Source organism: Echinops telfairi, unplaced genomic scaffold (assembly GCF_000313985.2).
Source record: "Echinops telfairi isolate 266 unplaced genomic scaffold, ASM31398v2 ScPeMD7_7420;HRSCAF=8458, whole genome shotgun sequence".
In the NCBI taxonomy this organism is placed as follows: domain Eukaryota; kingdom Metazoa; phylum Chordata; class Mammalia; order Afrosoricida; family Tenrecidae; genus Echinops; species Echinops telfairi.
The window spans coordinates 4,320,791-4,341,985 of record NW_022111320.1 but is presented as its reverse complement, the minus strand read 5'-3'; the positions used below and the strand labels follow the sequence as shown (position 1 = coordinate 4,341,985).

The following is a 21,195-nucleotide window of genomic DNA, read 5'->3' as shown; positions in this document are numbered from 1 at the left end:
TTGTTTTTTACTTCAAAATAAGGTATGTGCAGTGTGCATAGGAATTTGTTCATAGTTTTTTTAAAAACTATAGTCCGGCCCGCCAACGGGTCTCAGGGACAGTGAACTGGCCCCGTTTAAAAAGTTTGAGGACCCCTGCTACGGAAGGCCCCTCTTCCTGCCAAGGGCCAGGAGGGCAAGTGGTCTCTCCACTGTCCCTGCCCCAGCACTGTGCTTGTCCTATGGTGGACACGCCCTAGCCCCCTGGGGTGGGCGCTGTGGGAAAAGGGAGCGCTCTACCACAGGATGTTTCCCTGCCAGACAGCCGAGGTTCAAGGTCAACCAAAAACCACAGGGCAGGACTTGACTTGTGCTCACCCCACGTGCAGGGCTTATCTCGGGGAGCTTGTGACTCAGAGGAAGCCAGAGAGCGAGGCCACCGCGGGAGATAAAAGGACCGCATGCATCTTGATCAATGATAAAGTACAACCCAAACTACCAAAATCTTATTTGGGCTGTAGCATAGAGGCTTTTAAGAGCCCGGCAGTCCAACAAAGCCAGGAAACCAAATCAACCAAGACAACCAGCCTTCAGCAGGGCAGACTGCACACCTGACGCGGCTCAGGCTGTGCTGATGGCTCCCAGGGGGCCGCTCCACACCACGGTGGACGTGAGATCAGACCTCACGTGGTCTGGTTCACGTGGGCATGTGGTTTTGTCTCCCGTGCAGGGAAGGCTCTGCAAGGCGTTCTGTGCAGGGAACAAGCGTTTCCCAGTTTATCACTGACGTGAAGGTTGGTGTGCGCTGGCGCATCTCCTGACACCGCTTTCGTGAGATGCCCCGGCTCTGGCATGGCCTCTGTGCCAGCCTGCCACTGTGACCCGCAGCTGTCTCCGAGGCATCTCTACGGTTACCGACAACGATCCGACTTTGCTTCCTCCTCCTCTTCTCGCCATTGGCTTCCCAGCTGGAAGCCCCACCCCCAGCATCCTGGGTCTGTGTGGGAGCCTGAGGCCAGCCTCCTGGGTGCGGAGGGACAGGGGCCCATGGCAGGTCTGACAAGCCTTTCAAGGTCAGGAACCTGCTGGGAACAGAAGTCTGACTTCTATGAGGTCTGAGTCGTCGTAGTCGGGTGCAGTGCGGCTGGGGTGTCACGGGCAGGGGCCCTTGGGTGGTCCCTGGGGACAGGCTGCAAAGACACCAGGCAGATGTCGGGAGTCGGGGGAAGAGAGGCCGTGGGGGCCCTAGCGGCCCCACCATGGTCCGCAGTTTGCCCGTGGACTCCTTGATGAGTGTTTGCCGAGGATAGACCGCCCCATCCTCAGAATTTAGAAGCTCCTTCCTCTCCCTCACGAGGCCCCACTATAGAACCAGCAAGCACCCACGGAATCTCTCCCACGACCCGGCGCCTCCCTTCCTCTGCCCCCTCTCACTTAATCTTCACAATGCCCTGAGCACTGTGGTATTAGAGCCACTTTACTGAGCCCCCCGTAGTCTTTGGGGTTCCTTTTGAGCCGTCTCCATCAATAAAAGAAGACGTTAAACAACCGTGCACCCACCTCCCCAACAGCCTTGTCCCCGCGCTTCAGCGCCTCTCCCTGGAACCGCCCGCTCCTCCCAGACCAGTTCAGACCTCGCGCTTCCTAGAAAGCCTGGCATAAGCTTGCCTCCTGCGCCTGCCCACATGCCCCGCTCCATCGGACTGGACTTGCCCTGGAGGCCCGGCTCCACAGGCAGGAGCAGTAGGTGCATGGCACCAACAGACATGTGGGTAGGCCTTGTGCAAACTGAATGGATGTTTCAACTCACACCAGAAAACAAACAAAAAGATTAACTATGCCGGCGAGGCCAAATGGCCAACATTCGCTGTACAACCAAGAGGAGTGAGGAGCGTGGGAGGGGCGGGGCCACTCGATGGAGGGAAACCCAGCAGCCAGGGCAGCGACGCTGAGCCAAGGCCACAGACAGCCTGTGTGGAGCCTGGTGAAGGGGACCCCAGCCTGCTGGGTACACCTCCACTCGGAAGACAAGGAATAGGGCCTGGGAAAGAAAATAAAGAGATGGAAAATGAGCCTCAGCACACTGCTGTGTGTGTGTGTGTGTGTGTGTGTGTGTGTGTGTGTGAGATCTCGTGTGTCCTTCCAACGACTTCCAAACATTCACATGTTTAAACACAGAACCCTCTTCCTCCTGCTCCAGTCGCCCAGCATGTCTGAACGAGCCTGTCCTGGGGCTGGGTGGGCTGTATCTGCTGTCTTTCCAAATAAAACAACCTGATTTGATTAGTATGTGTCCCCAGACGGAAATTCAAAGCCAGTCGACGTCTTCAGAGTCTGACTTCACCAAGAATCTATGAACTCGTGTCGCGGCAGGCCGGGGAAAGTTCTCTTTCTCTCTAGAAAGCACTTGCACTGGATGGCCGTTTCCTCCCAAGCAAACAAGAGGGAGGATGGTCAAGAATATAACCGTCTTCGAGACAGTTCAAATTGCTTCGATAATAAGGGTGTGTAGGCTCTAAAAATACGCCTTGAAGTCAGCTCATACGTCGGAGAAGGCTAACGGATGCCTGCTATGGACACGCCAAGGGAGGCACGTCTTGGTGTCCAGTCCGTCTGTCAGCACAGGACATAGGCCCACCTCCAAAGCCCTCCTAACCCCCTGGGCATGGCTGCTGCCCTGTCACTTGGATTTCTGCATAGAGGTCCCTCCTTCCAGCACCTTCCTGTATGAACACCTTAAAGTAGCTGCTTCTGCTCCTCCCAGTCTGTCTCCACAGCACTTTCTCCGCCTCTGACATCCCAGGGGAGTGCCCTGAGCCAACCTTCACGCTCTGCACCCGGACAGGGCCTGCCTGGGGAAAGAATGAACTCCAGGTGCTAACCTCCCAGCGGCCAGTTCTCCTCTGACCTGCCTGGGCCACCAGGAGTCCCCAGCCGCCAGTGCCGGCACGTTGTGGTGGCTCCTGGTTGTGGCAGCGTGAATGCTGACTGACTGAGCGTGCGCAGTAGAACTAACTGCGCCGCAGGGTGTTCAAGGCTGTGAGCTATTTGAAAGTCATCAGACCTGTCTTTTGAGGCGCCTTTGGGTGGGTTCACCCCCCCCCACTCCAACATTGGGCCGGGAGTCCAGCACTTAAGCCTGTGTGATATCCCAGGCCGCTCCATCACCACGTGTAAAAGACAATAGGAACTCTTCCCATGCCGGGCGACTAGGGACACAAATCCGCGACCTCCTATCCAGGGGTCCTCAAACCGCGGCCCGCCGAGGACATTTACGCGGCCCACCAGGCGTTCTTGCCCCGTTGGTTTTTACTTCAAAATAAGATAGGTGCGGTGTGCGTAGGAATTTGTTCATAGGTTTTGTTTGTTTTAACTATACTCCGGCCCTCCAATGGGTCTGACAGTGAACTGGCCCCATTTAAAAAGTTTGAGGACCCCTGCTCCTATCTGTGTCAGAAAGAGCTTTATATCAAGAAGTACTTACATATCAGGAAAACATCCCAGCCCAGTTCATCTCAAGTAAATCCGATACTAGTCCGCAAGTCCCTCTTCAGATCACACGGCCACTTGCAACGACGCAGCGTGCAGGAAGAGCACAGGTGGCTGGGTGCAGTCTTGTGGATCCAGTGGTGGGGAACACATCACTGGGCTCTGGCAGCAACCAGGTCTACCAGCAGAAAGGTGAATAGGGGGGCGGGGTTGGTTCCCAAGGCCCACCTTATGAGAAGGCCATGCCCACAAGGAGGCACCCTCAGGGCTAACTGACAGGTTGAATACCACCCCTACACTTTTATATAGTCAACTTGCCATGAGATTGTATCACTACTGTACCATGTTATCCCAAAGGTGTGGCTATTTGACATGAGGGTGCTAACAGAGGTTCCACTGGGCTAAGATCTGGCTTTTCTATTACAGATTAATCAAAAGAAGGGATGGAAAGTGGACCTGCTCTTTACCACAGAGCCCTACAACCCAGAGGTAAGCCACCCTACTTAGCGACCTATCCCATCATTGGCAATTCCTAGGAACAGGGCTTAGAAAAAGATGTGAAACTATGTCGACTGGCTTGGGTTCTATCCCGTCTTTACATTTGCTTTCAGAATTTGAAGGGCAGAGGTAGGCAGGAACCTAAGATGTAACCGCTCCAACTCCCTGCCCTTGTGCAGGGCTGCATGGGAGCCATCCGCCCCCCCCCCCCAGGCTTAGCCCCTGGGAGGCAAGTGCACAGCTCCCTTTGCCATCCCTCCCAAGCACCTCAGCGTCCTTCCAGTTAACAGCTCCCTTTGCCATCCCTCCCAAGCACCTCAGCGTCCTTCCAGGGACTCGCTCTCAAGTGCCAGCCTGGCCTTCTTCCTGTCAGCTGGTGACATTTCTGATCAGCAGGTGGTCCCATTCCAAACCTCACTACCACCCTGCCCAAGCAGGCCGCTGTTTCCAGGCTTCCTTCTCCCTGCTGTGAAGAAAAGAGTCGACAGAAAGCGTATACAGGGCAGAAATTAGAGCCAGATGGGCTTCCCTGGGCTGGGCCAAGCTGGGAGGCCGCAGCTAGAACATGGTGGGAAAGAGGCTCACCCTCACCCGCCTTCGGTGGTGGTGAGTCAGCCGCTGGGATGAGCAGGCAGCCTGGGCACTGAAGTCTCAGGGGGACAGGGGTCAGGAGGGGAAGCCTGTCTCCTCCACCCCTATGGTTCCAGAAGCACTTACCTACCCGTCTCCAGAAACAAGCTCTGACAGGGCAGCATTGGCGTGCTACCCTGAGACTTACACCCCCTCCCCACCCACCCCTTGCGTAGAACCCAAGGAAGATGCCTTTCAGTTGTCCTGTCTCAACGGCAGTGTCAGATTAAAGCCAAAGAGAAACAATGACTAGATTATTCTGACCAACACCCTCTTTGTCGTCCTGCGAGGACAGAGAGCTAACAGCCGGGCTCCGTCTCGGGGCGGAATGAAGGCAAGTGCTTTTACCCTCGGGCAACTGCTTTGAGTCTGTAGAGCGGTTTGGGGGGAAAAAAAGGGGTAAAATCGGATTCCTTCTCCTTCCCCGGAAATGGCTTCAACATGACAGGCTATTTTGCCCCACTCTGGTCTTCCTGAACACGCCCTTCCCCTTTCTTTCCCCTCCTCTGAGAGTTAGCATCTTCATGCATCACTGAGACCCCTCTCACTCAACACCACCGCCTACCGGAGCAGACGCTGTCTGCTGGAAATCCTGCTTCGGTTTTGTTCCTTTTAAGTTTGTTCTTGAAACAAGCTTACTAAGGAGATCAGACTTTGATTGCAATGTGTTTCCTTGTGGGTTTTTCTTTTTCAAAATCTATTTTTGGTGCTAGTTGTTTGAACTGGGACTCCATCAAGTTTAAACAACCGCGAAAGCCAGAAGGTCCCTGCCCCAACTGTTCCCACCAGCTACATCGTAGGACAGGCATTCTTGAACAGGCCCTGCGGAAGGGCTTGGGGGAGGAATCTCCTCAAATTAGGGTGTGGGTACATCTGTGTTGTTCTGCAAAGAGAGTCCCTGCCTTTTAGAGTTGGGAGATGGAATCTGTGACCCAAAGGGGTGAAAAGCCAGTAGGGCCACCATATCCAACCGCGCCAGGTGTCTCTAGGGCGTGACAAAAGCCAGGCTGGTCCCATAAGTCCCAGTGTATCTGCGGCTCAATGTGAATGCAAGCAAAGAGTTCCTTCAGTAGTGGGATCAGTTTCTTTGGATGACAACAGCCCCCACCGGCACAGATGGCAACCTGGCGCCGAGAGGGAACGCATGAACGGAGCCGGGGCTCTGGGGCCAGAGCGACTCGCGCTCAAGCACCGAGGCCCTGACTCCTGATGGGCTGCTACAAACTGGACTGACACAGGGGCTGCTCATGGGCTCAGGCACCGGCACAGGCGTGAGGGTGGCACAGGTCGCGCAGTGTCTCCTTCTGATGTGCGTGGGGTCACCACGGGTCAGAACCGGCTCGATGAGAGACGTGGAACAACCACGGCTCTAAATTCCAGAATCTGCATCTGTAGCCTTGGAGCAAGAAGACGTACGTATAAGCTAGTTGTCTGTCAGTCCGTCACACTGTGGTGGCTTGCATGTTGCTGGAAAGCTAGAAGCTGTGCCACCAGCAGTGCAAATACCAACAGGGCCGCCCTTGGGAGACAGGTTCTGGTAGAGAAAGATTAGGAAGAAGGACCTGAACAAGTACTTTAAAAACACGAGCCAGTAAAGACCTTATCGATGGCAATAGAACGTTGCCTGACAGGGCGCCAGAAAATGAACCCTCTGGTGGAAAAGCCCTCCAGATAAGAAAGAGTAGCAGGTCAGCAAGAAAGAGGAAGACCAAATGGTGAGATGCTGGTGTGCAGAAAACCGAGGATGACAGTAGAAGCCCAAAATACGTTTGCGGGATCGACACTGGGAACAAGCCTCCGGGGATTCCCCTCTGACCATGACTGAGGGCTGGCATCCCCTGGTGATCAGAGGATTGTAGTATCGACTGCAGTAGAGTAACGGGAGCCCTCTGTCATGAATGCTCAAATCCCTGTCATCCGCGCTCTCTCTCATCATTCTGGTTTTCTAAATATATTTTCTGGTTTTGTTTTTTCATATTGGAGTTTCTGTCTGTCCTGTTTGTCACTGTTGATAGCCTTCTTGACTCTCTGATAAGTATTTTTCTGTTTTTTTGGTATATGAAGCCCAGGACTGGCAAATGCATAGAGCAATAACTAGAATAAGGGTTCCTGGGGGTCTGGGAGGGGAGGTGGGGGGAGCTGATATCAAGCAGTAAGAAGGAAGAAAGTGTTTGGGAACTGACTGTGGTCATGACTGCACACCATGGCTTCACATGCTTGAACTCTGGAAGGAAATAATGTTCGGATTAGGTTCTAATAAATGGTTGGAAAGGGGAAAAAAAAGATGAATTGACCTAGTGGCTGCCAGCGTGGGCTGCCCCGGCACCGGGAGGATGGCGAAGGGAGGCTCCCGCATGCTTTCGTTCTTGGTACACAGGGCCACCGAGAGTCTAGCACTTAACAACAACTCGCAAGTAGCACGAAGATGTTGTTGTTATTCTTGTTAATGGGAACAAGCCGCTGCTTTGGGTTCATGTGAGCAAGTGTAAGGCCTCCCAAGCGCTGTGCTAGTCCACAGTGACAGGATGGTCCCACTGCACAGACTCCGTGAGGCTTCTTTGTCCAAGGCCGGTCTTAAACGCCCCCGCAGAAGGCCGGAGTTGGAGCAACAGCAGCGTGAAGGGCTACTGTATTCAACTCTGAGCATAGAAATCATTCTTTCTGGGAAGCGCGGGTCTCCACATCTGTCGATGCCGGGATGAGCCCACTGTGGACACCAACTCCCCTGGGGGTTGGGGCGGGGGGAGGAGCCAGCCTTGCATCATTCCAAAATCGGTCTTCTTTCAGGGACGCGAGGAACATGTGGGGAAGTGTTCGGCGCAGGTGCTTTTCAAGAACCAGAAGCCCAGGCCAGCCATTAACGTGACGTGCACACGGCTTGTTGAGAAGTCGAAGAGACAAGAAGAGGATTACCTGCTCTATCAGCACATGAAGCATCTTACAGTCCCCCGGGATGGCATCACCATACCTGGTACGATCCAGCTGTCTGGAATCTTTGGGTTCAGAAACGTATGTAATTACATCTTAGGGAGAACACTCGATGATGTGCTTAGCCTGAGAGGGGCGCTTTGACTCAACTAGAGGAGGTGGCAGGTTACTCGCATCCACCTTCTCCTTTAAACAACCCTCAGCGGGGTCGTCTTCCTGTGCTTCAGCCCGAGGGCAGTACAGCACCTCTAGCAACGGCCGTGAGCACACCTCAGTCTCCCCGTTTCTCATCCCAGAGCAAGGCGCAGCAAGAGCTGAACCCCTAAGAGGTCCAGGCCTTTGCAACAGGATTGGGGGTTGGGGGCAGCACCTAAGTGTGCAGGGTGGAGTCCAGCACCTGGGGTGAAATTCCCAAGGGGTTTGTGGTCACTTTGGAAGTGTTAGGCAATGACACAGCGTCCATCACCTCCCCAAGCAGGCTAGGAGAACCGGCTGTCTCTGGCCCTTCCTGGTATAGCATGGTGTTTTTCTCTGACGGTCAATCGCTAATGGGCACTGCTGCAGCCCCTCCTAAAACATGGCCCTGCCCTGTGAAGTGGCTCAGCCGAAGTGAAGCAGAGCTCATCTGTTCTGGCACCAAGGAGCATGTGGGCAGCCCTGAGTCTCCGCACTTACTGGAAAATGCAATTTCCCAAACCACAGAAGTCCTCTCTGGACTCGCACTTGGGTCTTGAGCCAGACATCTGACCACCGGCGCTCACCACCCGGCCTGCTCTCCCCGGGCATCGACTGGCCCCCGAGGCACAGGGTCGTGCGTTCTCCGCTCCCAAGCTCACCTGTTGCCTGCTGGGACGGGGACTCGGTGTTCTTAAAAACCCAACCGGGGAACCAGAGCTTAGTTTCTAAGATTCAGAGCCTCGGTGACCCTCACAGAACACTTCAGACAACTCGGATCCCATCTTGTTCTGAAGCCAGATGAACAACACTGCCAATTCAGAGGGTGCTGGGGAATTCACTTAGGTTCAATGCTTCCTGAATTAAATGGGCCAAGGAGTAATATTCAAAAATCTATTGTCCCTAATAAAATGATTAAAAATAATAAAAATCTGTCATCATTTAGTCTAAACATGTTAGAACTTGTTGAGGTCTTGCCTGAAGTATTTGCCATGGGCTCACTAGATTTGGGGCACATCTTTAATACCGCAGGTTGACTAGACCATATTCAGTTGAAAAGTCCCGAATGTACCCTGTGTTCATTCTAGAACCATCTAACTTATTGCTGCTACTATGAAGCGCCAAATGTTGTTTTTAATAGAAGATAACTCTAATCAGTGGAATGTGCAAGTTCTGTAGTAACTAACTTCAGCAGAGACGTTTAATGCTGTGTGTGTGTGTGTGTTTTACCTTTTCCATGTATATGAAATTCTCTGCTTAAACCAAAGGAGTTGATTTGCGACTGAGTCCAGAGCACGGCGCTGTCCTTGGAGCGGTGAGCTCAGGTCCCAGCACTTTACTCAGCACTTCCTCGGTCCCCTATCCCGGACCGTCCCAGGCCGCCTGCTCTACCAGGACCAGCGAGGGCATCCAGTCCCTTCAGGAGATCCTCATCCCACAGCTTTCGCCCTTATCCAAGTAGGGTGGTCTGCCTTTCCTTACGTGTAGAAATTCCAGTTTTTATAATGAGCTCCTGACCTTCCTGTAGATTAGAGGGTCTCAGACTTCCTAATGCCGTGACCCTTTCATACAGTTCCTCATGTTGTGGTGACCCCCCCAACCATAACATTATTTTCGTTGCTACTTCATCACTGTAATTTTGCTACTGTTATGAATTGGGCGACCCCTATGAAAGAATCGTTTGACCCCCAAAGGGGTCATAACCCACAGGTTGAGAACCCGTGCTCTAGATGGAAGGACCCAAGTGGACATCAGAAATGAACTTGGGCCTGAGAGTCCCATCCCCCAAATGATTTGACCGCAACACTGTGAGCACTCTTGCTTTCAAATGCCACCACTGTCCTCAATATTTACAGTAAACAGTGTGTCTCGATGGCAATGGGTTTTGATCTCGGAGATCTCAACCCACAGCGGCACTGGCAGATAAAACACGTGCAGATGAGGTTGACGAAGGAAGCTTTTTAACCAATGAGCAGAGGGATGATGGGGAATCTCTTAGCAGTGAAACAACGGGGCAGGGCAGGGCCCACGTGCAGATGTTCATCTCCAGGTTTTCAAGAACACTGAGTCACAGTCCCAAGACCAGCGTCGCATATTCGGAAAACCTTATGTCAGCATCTCGTGCCAGGGAGAGATGATGAATGCATTCATAACGTGCTGATCTTCTTGTCAGAAAGCAGCATTCTGAAGCATGTTTTTCTAATAACACATATAAAAATAGCCACCGCCCCTTGTTCCTTATTTGACGTACGTCAGCAGAGAAATGACTTTGTTAAAACGGCATTGTTAAAATGACAAGGCAAAGACAATGGAGGCTGAAGTCCCCCATGCTTGAGTCTGAAGGCTCTTGGATATTAACCGGAGCACATTATAGAACCCGAACTCCCAGGTGCCACCTGTCACAACAGGTGAAGACAATGCAGGGAAACTGAGGTCTCCTCTTGCCTTGTTCTGAGGAGGTGTTTTCTGTTTCGACATTTCTCCAGACTTTTTCTAATATATTTTTTTTAATCACTTCTCTGTAACGGCTGTGCTGAAATGTTCCCATTTCTTTAGACCCAGAGCACAGCCTTGTCCTTCACTGGGGGGACGACGACGTTGCCTTGCACTGTTTCCTTTCACCTCCCAGTCCCTGTACCTTCCCCAAGCCTCTCGCTTACCTAACTCGCCCTCGACTTACTCTCTGGACTCTAGTTTCTTCCATTCCGCTCCATCAGTCTCCTTCGCAGCACTGAAATCGTCAGCTCTTTATCTTGCTCTACAGTCAAGGTTCATGCTCCGTTTACTTCAGAACCACGCGCTCCCACGGCCACCAGCCCCACCCCAATCTCCTTCCTTACTCAATCTCTCTTTCAAAATTAGATTCTCCCTGTCTGCTTTCTCCCCTGATGCACGCAGTTGAAATGCTGTCTTCTGGGTCACCGGGCTTTTGGGTCTGTCTGCTCCTGATCCTTCTGTGATCAGTAGCATTTGACACCATCTGCTTCTGTGGCTTCGTGAAACAGCATTGGATCCGCTCAGGGCCAAACGCAACTTGTTTTCACCACAAAGGCGGACCCCTCTGCAGAGAAACTGCCATTTCTGCCCCAGATATGCTGCATCAGACGCCACAGGTCAACAAATCCCCAGGGGACCCAAGGGAAAAGGCGCCTTCTCAGCAGGGGGTCAGACCTGGTTCAGAGCCCTGGCTCCCACATCTTGACATTTCTTTAGTAGTACTCGCTGTGCTCCTGGAGCGTATCAATCATCACTTAGCATTTAGTAGTTTCCCATTTCCTATCAAGTCTACCTCCACCTCCTGCCCGCTCCAGCCCCCAGGGAACCCCCTTCCTGCCTGTGAGCTCTCACTGAGATACAACCTAGGTTTCCGTTTCTCCCGTCCTGCCGTTTGCTGGAGTCCCCTTCCACGCTCACTGCCGAGTGCTCCCTGGCACCGCAAACAAGGCCGGTCATAGTCTAGTGGGGAAAAATATTGTACTCTATCAAGACCAGTTACTGAGCGGAAGTGCCTGGGACCTTTCTACCCTGGAGTGCTCATCCACGTCCCCCGCTCACCCACCATGCACAGCCCAGCTGACATCTCCTCCAGGACCTTTCTACCCTGGAGTGCTCATCCACGTCCCCCCCCACCCCCACCCTCCACCATGCACAGCCCAGCTGACATCTCCTCCAGGCTTCCCCAGGACCTCTGCAACCCAAAGTAACCTCTCCCTTCCTGCGCTTCCTCGCCCTCTCGGTCCTCTTCCTTTCAAGGGACGCATCGGCTCCATTTCTACACTACAAACATGTGCAATACAGGGACCCACCTTCCTACCCCTCCCAGCACCCAAGCAAGCAATGCACGCTCTCAATTGAATACCACTACAAACAAAGCAGCCAACTCAAGTTCTGCCAACACAGAATATACGCGAAGGATTACGGCATCGATCAGGATGCATCTCCTGAATGTGCCCATTAGTATTCCTTAGTTATTTTACTATCATTGGACCATAAGATAGAGGAAGGATGAATGTCTTCTGCCAAATTGAGCAAAACGATGATTCACAAGCGGTTACTTCATAAATTAATTACTGGCTAAAATTTGAGTTCCTGAAAATCACTAAAGGTCACTTATTGGTCATTGTATCCCTACCTCCTAGCAGTGTAATACTTTGATGATAAATACATGTGGAGTTGAAAGGAGTTCGGACACAGAAACAGTGTCACAGGAAAAACCCAGATGACTGCTTTATAGCTGGGGAAAAGACACAGATGCTGCCCAAACACTGACTAGCTCTAAATGTGATGATCAGAGAAAAGCAAAGACCACGACACAAACCAGACGCTGACATGGAGATCATAGACGTTTCCATTTAACTACAGACACTTGTCAACCAGCAAGGCTGTAGGAGAGTAACTGTGCCATCCTAGCTTTTGCAAAGATTTACTTGGTGTGGCAAGTTGAAACCTGTGATTCTCCATTAATTTCAAGACCCCAGGCAATCACTGGCCAGCTCCAGGTCTTGAGAGACATCTGATGTCTCAGTGTAAGCTCTCCGTTCACTAAGAAAACTCAAACGTGCCTCAATACACGCGTGCTTGTTTTCTCCCTGTCAGACAGCCATGGACACATCGATCCCTCTCTGAGACCCGTCTGGGATCTGGCTTTTCTTGGAGGCTCTTACGTGATGTGGGAGAAGACGACCCAGTCTTTGCACTACTACATGGTACAGCTCATCGGTGTGCAACAGTGGGTAAGAAACATGGAGCGTATACTTGTACCTTTAAGGGCACAAGCTAGGCTGTGTTCTGAAGACTGCATGTGAACTCCTGATTTCACGGTGAGACGTCTTAATTGCATTTCATTCATTCAACAAATAGCTGAGTGCCTGCTATGCTCCTGGATACAGCAATGAACATCACACTGTTGTCCTGAGATGAACTCAGTAAATACCTATCCACTGGTGGCAAGTGCGATGGAGGGAGGGGCATGACATGGGGAAAGGAAATGCAGTGTCTGGTGTAGTTTCCCTCGTCATCCAATAAGGAGGCCCTGGTGGGGTAGTGGGTATACTGGCTGCTAATGACAAGGTCAGCAGTTTGAAACCACCACAAAGACCAGGCTTCTGCTCCTATAGAATTACAGGCTGGGAAACCCACAGGGGCAGTTCAACTACATCCTGTAGGGTAGTTGTGAGTCCGAAGTGACTCAACGGCAGGGAGTTTGGAGTTCTTTGGGAGCTTGAGCAGCGGTGACACTGGCGCAAAGGCCTCAAAGTCCTCAGCCGTACCTCCGACAAGGGAAGCGCCTCAAGGCGGCAGGGACTGCTTAGGATGGAGAAACAGCACTGGGGCGAGCTCTGTGGCTGGAACAGAGTGGGCAAGGAGGGGTGCCAGGAGAGGCTGGCAAGTGGGTGGCTAGAGGGGCAGGGCCACCTCATCCAAGCCGTAGTTCTAAGGCCGTACTGCGGATTGCTCCTTCTCAGAACCTTGTGTGACTAGAATGCCTAACAGTCTGTCATCACCAATTAGGGCGGTGAGGATTTGAGTAAAAGCCAAAGCGTGGGTTTCTGTCATCTGAAAAATAACAGTTGGTGGACTTCCTTGTGAGGGCAGTCGGGTCCTGAAGTACTTACTGGACCAGGCCGGGGTGTGGAAGGCCCGCTTCTGCAGGTCTACTGTGCTCTTTGCTTTGGCTTCCGGGGGCTTCTGAGAAAGATGCTTGCGGCGATGCCAGGGTGCGTTTCCATAGCATTGCACCCCGTCTTCATCAGATGGAGCAGGACTTTTAAGCACTGAGTGGAGCCAGCCGCCTGCACTGACATACCCGTGTTTGCCACTGGAAAGCTGGTCACATGGAGTCACCGTGTTTCAAGGCCTCTTTTTTTGCCTAAAATCCTTTGGGAATGTCATTCTCAGAGCAGAGCAAGAGGGCTGAGCGAACACTTTTTGATTTACACATGAAACCTTTATTATTATTATTATTATAAAGATATGTAGCATAAACAGGCCTTGAGAAATAATGCAGGGAGCACCGATGCCTGAGACAAATATCACACTCATAACACAAGCTAGCTGGGGTCAAACATGCTGGGATAACCATTTCCCTCCAGGGTCAGGAGTCACCAACTCAAATCAGGGTCAAGTAAGGCTAAAAACACTCTCAATCAGCAATGCTGGAATGGTAACTGGAACCTTCCAGAAATTGCTCTTAATGAGAGGCAGAGCCCTCCCTGGCTGGTGCACTAGGACTCCGCTCTGCTGCCAACAGGAAGGTTACCCGTTCTGATGCGCACAGTGGTGCTGAGGAACACACACCTGGCAACCTCGCATCAAGAACAGCCGCCAAAACCCCAGAGCGCAGCTCTACTCTGAAGCAGCGGGTTACCCTGGCTCAGAACAGGCTCCCTGCGCTGGGGTTTTTGGTTTGCTTTAATGAAAAAGACGTCAGATTGTCCCCTCAGGAGTTCCCTAACTCTGCAGCGTTGACTCAGATGCAACAGCCCAGTTAAGCCAGCAGGCAGGCAGGAAGCCCGCCCTGAAACGCCAGTCTCCAGAGACGGGTCTGGCTTATCCAGCGATTCCTCCACTAGCCCACCTGCTGGAAACTTCGTACCTTGTAAAAATCCCCATCCATGTAGGTAAAGGAAGACAAGACCTAACCTCTGTTGAGTGCTTTCTATTTTTTTCATGGATTTTAGGATGCCCAATAAAAATCTGGTAGGAGGCCAAAATGATAATGCAGAGATTTAACTTTTTTTCTCCTCCATTTCTTTTATTGGCAAAAACACCTGTGCTCCCCCCAAAAAGCATCAAATAGGAAATTGAGAAAAGACATTGGCTTCCTCACTAGTAAAATTTATAAAAATCAGTGGCTAAGAGAGATGGCGCAGATATTTTCCCTACCTATAAATAGAGATGCACTGGTTTGGAATCAGTGTGGGACAGCTGGAAGGACGTGGGCTGAATTCAGTCAGGAGATCTGGGTCTGAATTCCCGTTTGTCCCTGGGCTGTAGGTAACCTTCCCTGTAAAGCCAGGCCCATGATACACACTCATTCAGAGTTGAGAGCGCAAGGGTGAGGTGTCTCTACACAGAACTAGGACCATGGGAGGCATTCTAGACATGCTAGTTGCCCTTCACCTGTCCAACTGCCTGCAATAGCGAGGCTAACAGTAACCTGAAGTGTATAGACAGCATTTAGATTTCTGAAGTTGCTAAAAGATTCTCTGGGTACCCCAAAGACCTCAGCCTCCACCCACACCCACACATTTTCGAGAGAAAACTGGTGATACATCCAGCTGTACTTCTGTATAACCCAGTAAGAGAGAGGAGAGCCCATGACCTTGGATACGACGGAAGGAATTGAGGCTGGAATCGAAGGGACAGGAGGGGATTCAAGGAACCCCCCCAAAGCCAGGGTTCCTTTAGCAAAGGACGACTTCCGAGCTAATATAAACACGCCCCATTCATGACACTTTTTTTCCCTTCCTCTAGAAAACGGATGAGGATGCAATTGATTTTGATTACACTGTTCTACTCCATGAGTTCTCAACACAGGTAAAATGCAAAACTGTACGCAGAACCACTTTTATCAGAAGTTTCTGCCGAAGGTAATACTGTCTCACCTCTTCCTTTACTAGGAAATCGTCTCCTGCCGTATTCACTTGGTCTGGTACCCTGGCAAGCCCCCGAAAGTGCAGTACCGCTGTCAGGACCCCCAGGCACCAGAGGAGGCCTCTGGAACTGAAGAGGGATCTGCTGCTGCCCCGGTGCCCCTCGGCAACTTCACCAGCCTCGCCCCAGTCCTGAACTGAATTACCTACTCAACAGCCTAGCCTGTCCTTGGTGGAACACAGAGAAGGCATTGGATGTTTGATGAGTTCCGGAAAGCCTGCGATTGTACTACTCAAAACGAGAAGGCGTTTCCTTTTTTGGTCCAATTGGCTTGGCTGTTCACTGGGCTCAGGGGCACACTTGCCTCCGCTTAGAGCTCTAGGGTCATCCACCAAGTCCCTCAGTAGTTTCAGCCAGAAAATGCAAAATTAAGGCATTTGGTTGATGGCTGTAACTGGAATTTTTCAAAAAAACTTGTCTTTTAAAAAATGATTTCAAGCAAGCATTCCTTTTTAAGCTGGCATCTACTTTTAAATAAAGGTTTTCATTTCTATATGTGTTTGTAGAGGTGTGTATACACAGACAAGATTTGTGCTAAATTCTAATTATATGAAAACGTAATACTGCTTAAGTTTCACAAGTAGAAATTATGCAAAATGCCTCACCAAATAAACTTGAGTGTCTGTGAACACGTATTAAATGGAACAGAAGTGCAATTGAGAGGATATCAAATATTTACAATTTTCATTTCTAAGTACAGCACTGGACCCTGTGTTGGCCTAATTTCTAAAAGCACACACAATCTGTAGTATAACACTCAGTGAAGTGCCTAAGGCAAGAAAAATGGATTCACTCTCGAAATTAGCATGATTTACTGGAATCCTTACATGAGTTTCCTAAAAACCCTTTGCCATGGTCATTAATCAACACTTAGTTAAAAAGTGTCGGCTTTTAAGACATACCAATATTTTAGTTTTAATCTACACTGACAGAAAATGAGAAGCTTTTACTAAAGAGAGGAGTTTCCAAAATGTAAACTTTAAGGATAATGTTTCTTTTGTAGCAGATGTTGTTTTTTTCTTCTATTAAACACTCCAGTCCTTTGCATTTCTCTTCCTAAGAACACCTGCTTGATTTTTACAAGCTGCCAATTCTGAGGCAGCTAACCAGAAGCCCCAGCACTCAGAGCCTTGGCAAGCTCAGACACCTACCTGACCGTGTGTGACACTGCAAAGACGCTCCTACCAACATGCCAGAGGAGCGATCTTAAAGACTGGATCATGCCACAACTGGCGACAAGCCCTCTACTGAAGTCCCCTAAACCATCTTGTCAAAAAGCTCCGCAGAATATTTATACAATAGCGCATCCAAAATCGGAGGATCCTTTCTTTTACTGCCACTGTAAGGACCTGGGGTTTGGTTTTCTCGCATCTTGGCACCCTCCAAGTTCTCACAGACATGTTTGTAAGTGGTGAAATTGGGCTCACAAAACCAGGAGAGAAAGTCAGTCAGAAGCTTCTGTATTTGACAATTCATGATAGTTCCCCATGACACGGGTTCATGATACTAATTTCTTCTCCCCTTAGAACATCCTGTCACTTATCCTGTGACCTTTCCCAGCTTTGAAAGTGCTAGGCCCATCTGGAAGTTTGCTTGCCACTGACTGGGATGGATAAACTAAGGTTCATAGCAGCTCTTCTTTGCACAAACCATTTTAGGGGTGCACCCCAGTGTTAACATTTGAAGACGCGTGGAGCAGCCATGCAATCTAACCATCTATCGTTTCAGCAATGCAGATAGCTGACCTCTCCAAAGGAGCACACTCCCACACGTCACAGTGTCCTCCTCTTCTCTGGTGGCTGCAGAACGTCTTTTGGCATCAATTTTAAGACTCATTCGGATTTCAGAAGCATTGAAATGTGAAGAGCCTTAGAAGTTCAGGTTTGATTACATTTTATTGTTTTCACCACTACATCATCTAAGAGGAAAAGAATTATAGTTCCTAGTTCATCACCTCTGAACTAACAACCCACAAAAGCATAGGGACAGGACACACAGTTTTCACAATCGGTTTGGCCAGTACTTCAGTGTTTCTCCTTGCTGCCCACCTGGACAGCTTCAAATGCCCTAGGACATTCTGCAGCATGAGATAATCTTTAGATGAGACAATTCCAGATGTGGTAGAACTGTTTGGAAAAGCACAACCTATTCTAGGTATGAAATCTTAGCATCTGTTCATTCACAACCTCAGTAAGTGCAATACTATAGCAGACAAATTCAATTAGTTGACTACAAATTCAACTAATGTTTACCAAGTAAAAGAAATTGGGATGCAACGCTGTAAAACATATTTTATTATTTAGGGCTGCAGAAACATCAAGATGGATAGACAAGCACATCACGTGTAAGGGCCTATTTCTCACTTCACATAGAAATACAAGGCAGTTTTTTTACATTTTTAGCAGAGGCAGCTAAAAGTGAATTGCAGAAGCCACAATTTTAACCAATCAGCTATACATAAAACAAAGCTTTAACCAGTTCTCTAATATCCTAGTGAAGAATTTGAAAAATGTTATATATCTAGATCATACAGAATCCACTCTCTGACATAAAAAGGCTATCCACTAATGTGGTTTCCAGAATCTTCTGTATTTTTGGTTTGTGTTGTTTTCTTCAGTTTTTGTTGTTTGTTCGTATTAGAGCGTATCTCAGAGGTGTTATGTCAATGGAGGTCACCCACTTGAAGATGTGTAATATGCTTTTCCATTTTCCAGTGTGTGAAACCTAGGATCGATGGACCTAGAGGGGCAGCAAGTAAAATAAGGGATTCCGGGGTGGGGGTTGGGGGTCTGAGTGATGGAGGTGGGGCAAAAGGGAGATCATGTCAAGGAGTCCATGTAGAGAAGACTGTTTGGACACTGACTGTGGTAGCAATTATACATTCTACTTGACTGAAATTTGGAATGATGTATGTATTAAATCCCAACTAATAAGAAAAAAGGCTGTGCATTAAGAGTTAAAGGCCCACAAGTGTCATGATGTATGAAATTCACTTTTCAATGTTCAGCAAAGTGATTTTTAAAGTCTTAAAAATACATAGAGGCATGAGACAAAGCTAGATAGTTAATAGACAAATATATGAATCAAATCTAAGAAAACAAATTATTATGATAGGGTGAATTGTTTTTTTAAAATTGCTACTTGGTAAATCGAGATGGGAGGCATAAGGACAGTCTTTGTATTATTTACACCTTTTCTATAGGTTGAAAATTCCTATGTCTTTTTTTTTTTAGTTTATACTTTCTAAACTTAGAAGTATAACTAAAATTAGCCTCTTCCTCCCTTAAATAAATATTAAATATATCTCAGAAATCACATTTTCCACCTTTCAAGAAACTATAAAATCCACCATAGTTGAGATATTATGCAGACTTATCTCTGAATGCAACAGAAACTCCCAAATATGAGGACGGGCTTCGACAATCCCTGTTTCAGCAGCCCTCATCCGTCCCCGTGGAATTCAGCTAAGTGTCTAGCGTTGCAGATTCTAAGGAAGTTTGACAGTCTTAGTGAAGAAAGTTAGTTCTTGGCTTTTCCTTTTTTGACTGGAAGTTGACCTGTAGCTTCCAAATACTTATTAATAAGCTCTTCCTGGGTGGCTGGTACACATGGCTGATACCTGCAATACTCCATTGTATATTCTCCCTTGCCCTAGAGTTAAAAAAAAAAAAAACTTAAACTGAACAAGTTTTTTGTTGTTGCTGTTTTTTAAGTTACACTTCTCAAGCTAAATCTTGCAAAGCCTGGATTTAACATTACTTGTTTAATTTGTATGCTGAGCAACTAATCCAAGCCGTCCCATGGGCTGGTCTATTGAAAAGCAAGGTAGTAAAAAAAGTGCAGACACTCGCTCACCTCTGTGCAGGACCTGAGTTCAGTGGAATAACCAAACATATCGTTTAGAGGAACCTGAAAATAAACCCAGCAGACAGTTGAGCATCGCTTACTGAAATGTATTTGAAAAAAATAATACAGAGACACCCTAGTCATTCAATCCTTTTAGACTCCGGTTTCTAATAATTACTTACTGAGTACAGAACTAGAAGCTAAAGAAAAAAGGTATTTTCATTTTTAACCTAAACTTAAACCCTCATTTCAAAATCAATTTATTTGATAGTTACCCTGGAAACAAATCTTTCCCTCTCCCAGGCTGTCAACTGGCGTGAGGCCACTGCAACCTCCCTCCTCACCCCACCTTGCTCTCTGGTTTGGGCGCATTGCTTCTAGTGAAAAGCCTGACTCCGCTTTCCTGTGGACCCCTCAGTGATGGGTGCAAATAGGTGCCTTCAAGGAGGGTTTATGTAAGATGAGGAAGACTTTGTCCCTGGAGACTTAAGTCAGGTAAAGGAGGGGCAACAGGAATATTATTCCAATAAGCTAGAGACCATATTTAGAACAAAGCAGCAAGAAAGATAACACATCTAAAAAAATAATGAAAAATTCGCAGAGGGCTTACATGAAATGAGTCTTAAATTTAGCTTTTCCACTTAAGAGCAGCCCTGAGGCCAAATCACAAAAATTGCCAGATACTAGTATGGACGCAAATAAGTAGGGAAACCCTGCAATTGCCCCACAATCTCCAAAAACAAAAATGCTAACTCTGAGTTCCTTCTGGGTTTAATAAAAACAAGGCATCCAGGGGCGAATAGAATAGTACTTACGTCGGCATACAGTGTGAAATAGTCCTCAATTCCATCCTGGCCAGTGATGACCCCGTGGCGCCGGTTAATCCCTGCTATCACTGTTCCCTGAAACTGAGTTGGGGCTATCACTTCCACGGACATAACAGGCTCAAGAATATATAATGTTCCATTTCCCAGGGCTGGGTGCAAAGAAACATACAGGCAGAGTACTGGATTAGTCTCCCTGTAACAAGTTGGAACTCTTTCCTATGCAGATAGCGCTAAGAAAGGCAGATGGCGGGCGGTGCGCTCTCAAAAGTACAAACAAGCTCAATGAGAGCTACAATGCATCCGGACTCACTTTTCTAGTACAGTAACAGTCACCCTGCAAAACGGAAATTCTAATCAAGCAATGCTTGACGCTAATTTGTATCCTTAAAGCTCATTAAGTACAGAGAATACTAAGAGAGGTCTGAAACAACATCTGATCAAGTTCTTAACCATCTCAATTACAGAGCTGAGAGATACGTATTCTCCCTCTGAAAATCTCCAACGGTCAGGAAACTGCTAAGTCTTGGACCAAGGAAAACCCATGCTTTCTTTGTAGTCCTTGACAGACACTATTAATGGCAAGAAAGTACTTTTATCAGGGAGAGGAAGATGATGGAGGGCACCCTTCAAATAAGGCTTCAACAATCAAGCCAAGCCTGACATCTTTCTTCCCTTTCCTTTTGTAAGTTAGCCATGTCTAATTGAGAATCAGAAGACCAAGTTTCTAGTTTCTGCCCTGCCTCTACGGCTCAAGTTCCCCCAGCTTCAAGTCCTCCTCACTTTCAGCAACCACAGTGTGTCATCTGCATATTGCAAGCATTAATAAGTGTTCTTCTAATCTTGATGTCACATTCTTCTTCATATAATCCAGCTTCTTGGGTTAAGCTGCTCAGCATACAAATTGAACCAGTACGCTGAAAAGATACAACCCTGATACACACTTTTCTTGATTTTAAATCATGCAGTATTCCCTGGTCTTTCCAAATGATTGCTTCTGGATCCATGTACAGGTTCCACAAGAGCTCAGTGAAGTGTGCTGGAATTCCCATTTTTCCCAAAGTTGTCCAGAGTGTGTTGGCATAGATGAATGTGATGGTTAAGTTTTTGTGCTAATATGGCTGGGCCATGACTCTGGTTTGACAATAATAATGTAGTTTGGCAGTTATGA

At 48.7% G+C, this 21,195-nt stretch overlaps 2 protein-coding genes across 2 annotated transcripts in view; one reads left to right on the top strand and one right to left on the bottom strand.

Annotated features, from left to right (window-relative positions):
* RARRES1 (retinoic acid receptor responder 1) overlaps positions 1 to 15,847 on the top strand; it is a 56,612-nt gene extending 40,765 nt beyond the window's left edge. Inside the window, exons 3-7 of the mRNA XM_045297661.1 lie at positions 3,895 to 3,957; positions 7,384 to 7,567; positions 12,295 to 12,431; positions 15,175 to 15,237; positions 15,321 to 15,847. Of these exons, the coding sequence (XP_045153596.1) occupies positions 3,895 to 3,957; positions 7,384 to 7,567; positions 12,295 to 12,431; positions 15,175 to 15,237; positions 15,321 to 15,494 (621 nt within the window). The 3' untranslated portion in view covers positions 15,495 to 15,847. The remainder of the gene's footprint in view (positions 1 to 3,894; positions 3,958 to 7,383; positions 7,568 to 12,294; positions 12,432 to 15,174; positions 15,238 to 15,320) is intronic.
* A 1,785-nt stretch (positions 15,848 to 17,632) lies between these two features.
* GFM1 (G elongation factor mitochondrial 1) overlaps positions 17,633 to 21,195 on the bottom strand; it is a 50,948-nt gene continuing 47,385 nt past the window's right edge. Inside the window, exons 16-18 of the mRNA XM_045297380.1 lie at positions 20,016 to 20,176; positions 19,210 to 19,263; positions 17,633 to 19,005 (exon numbers count right to left, since the gene is read on the bottom strand). Coding sequence (XP_045153315.1) covers positions 18,874 to 19,005; positions 19,210 to 19,263; positions 20,016 to 20,176 — 347 coding nt within the window. The 3' untranslated portion in view covers positions 17,633 to 18,873. The remainder of the gene's footprint in view (positions 19,006 to 19,209; positions 19,264 to 20,015; positions 20,177 to 21,195) is intronic.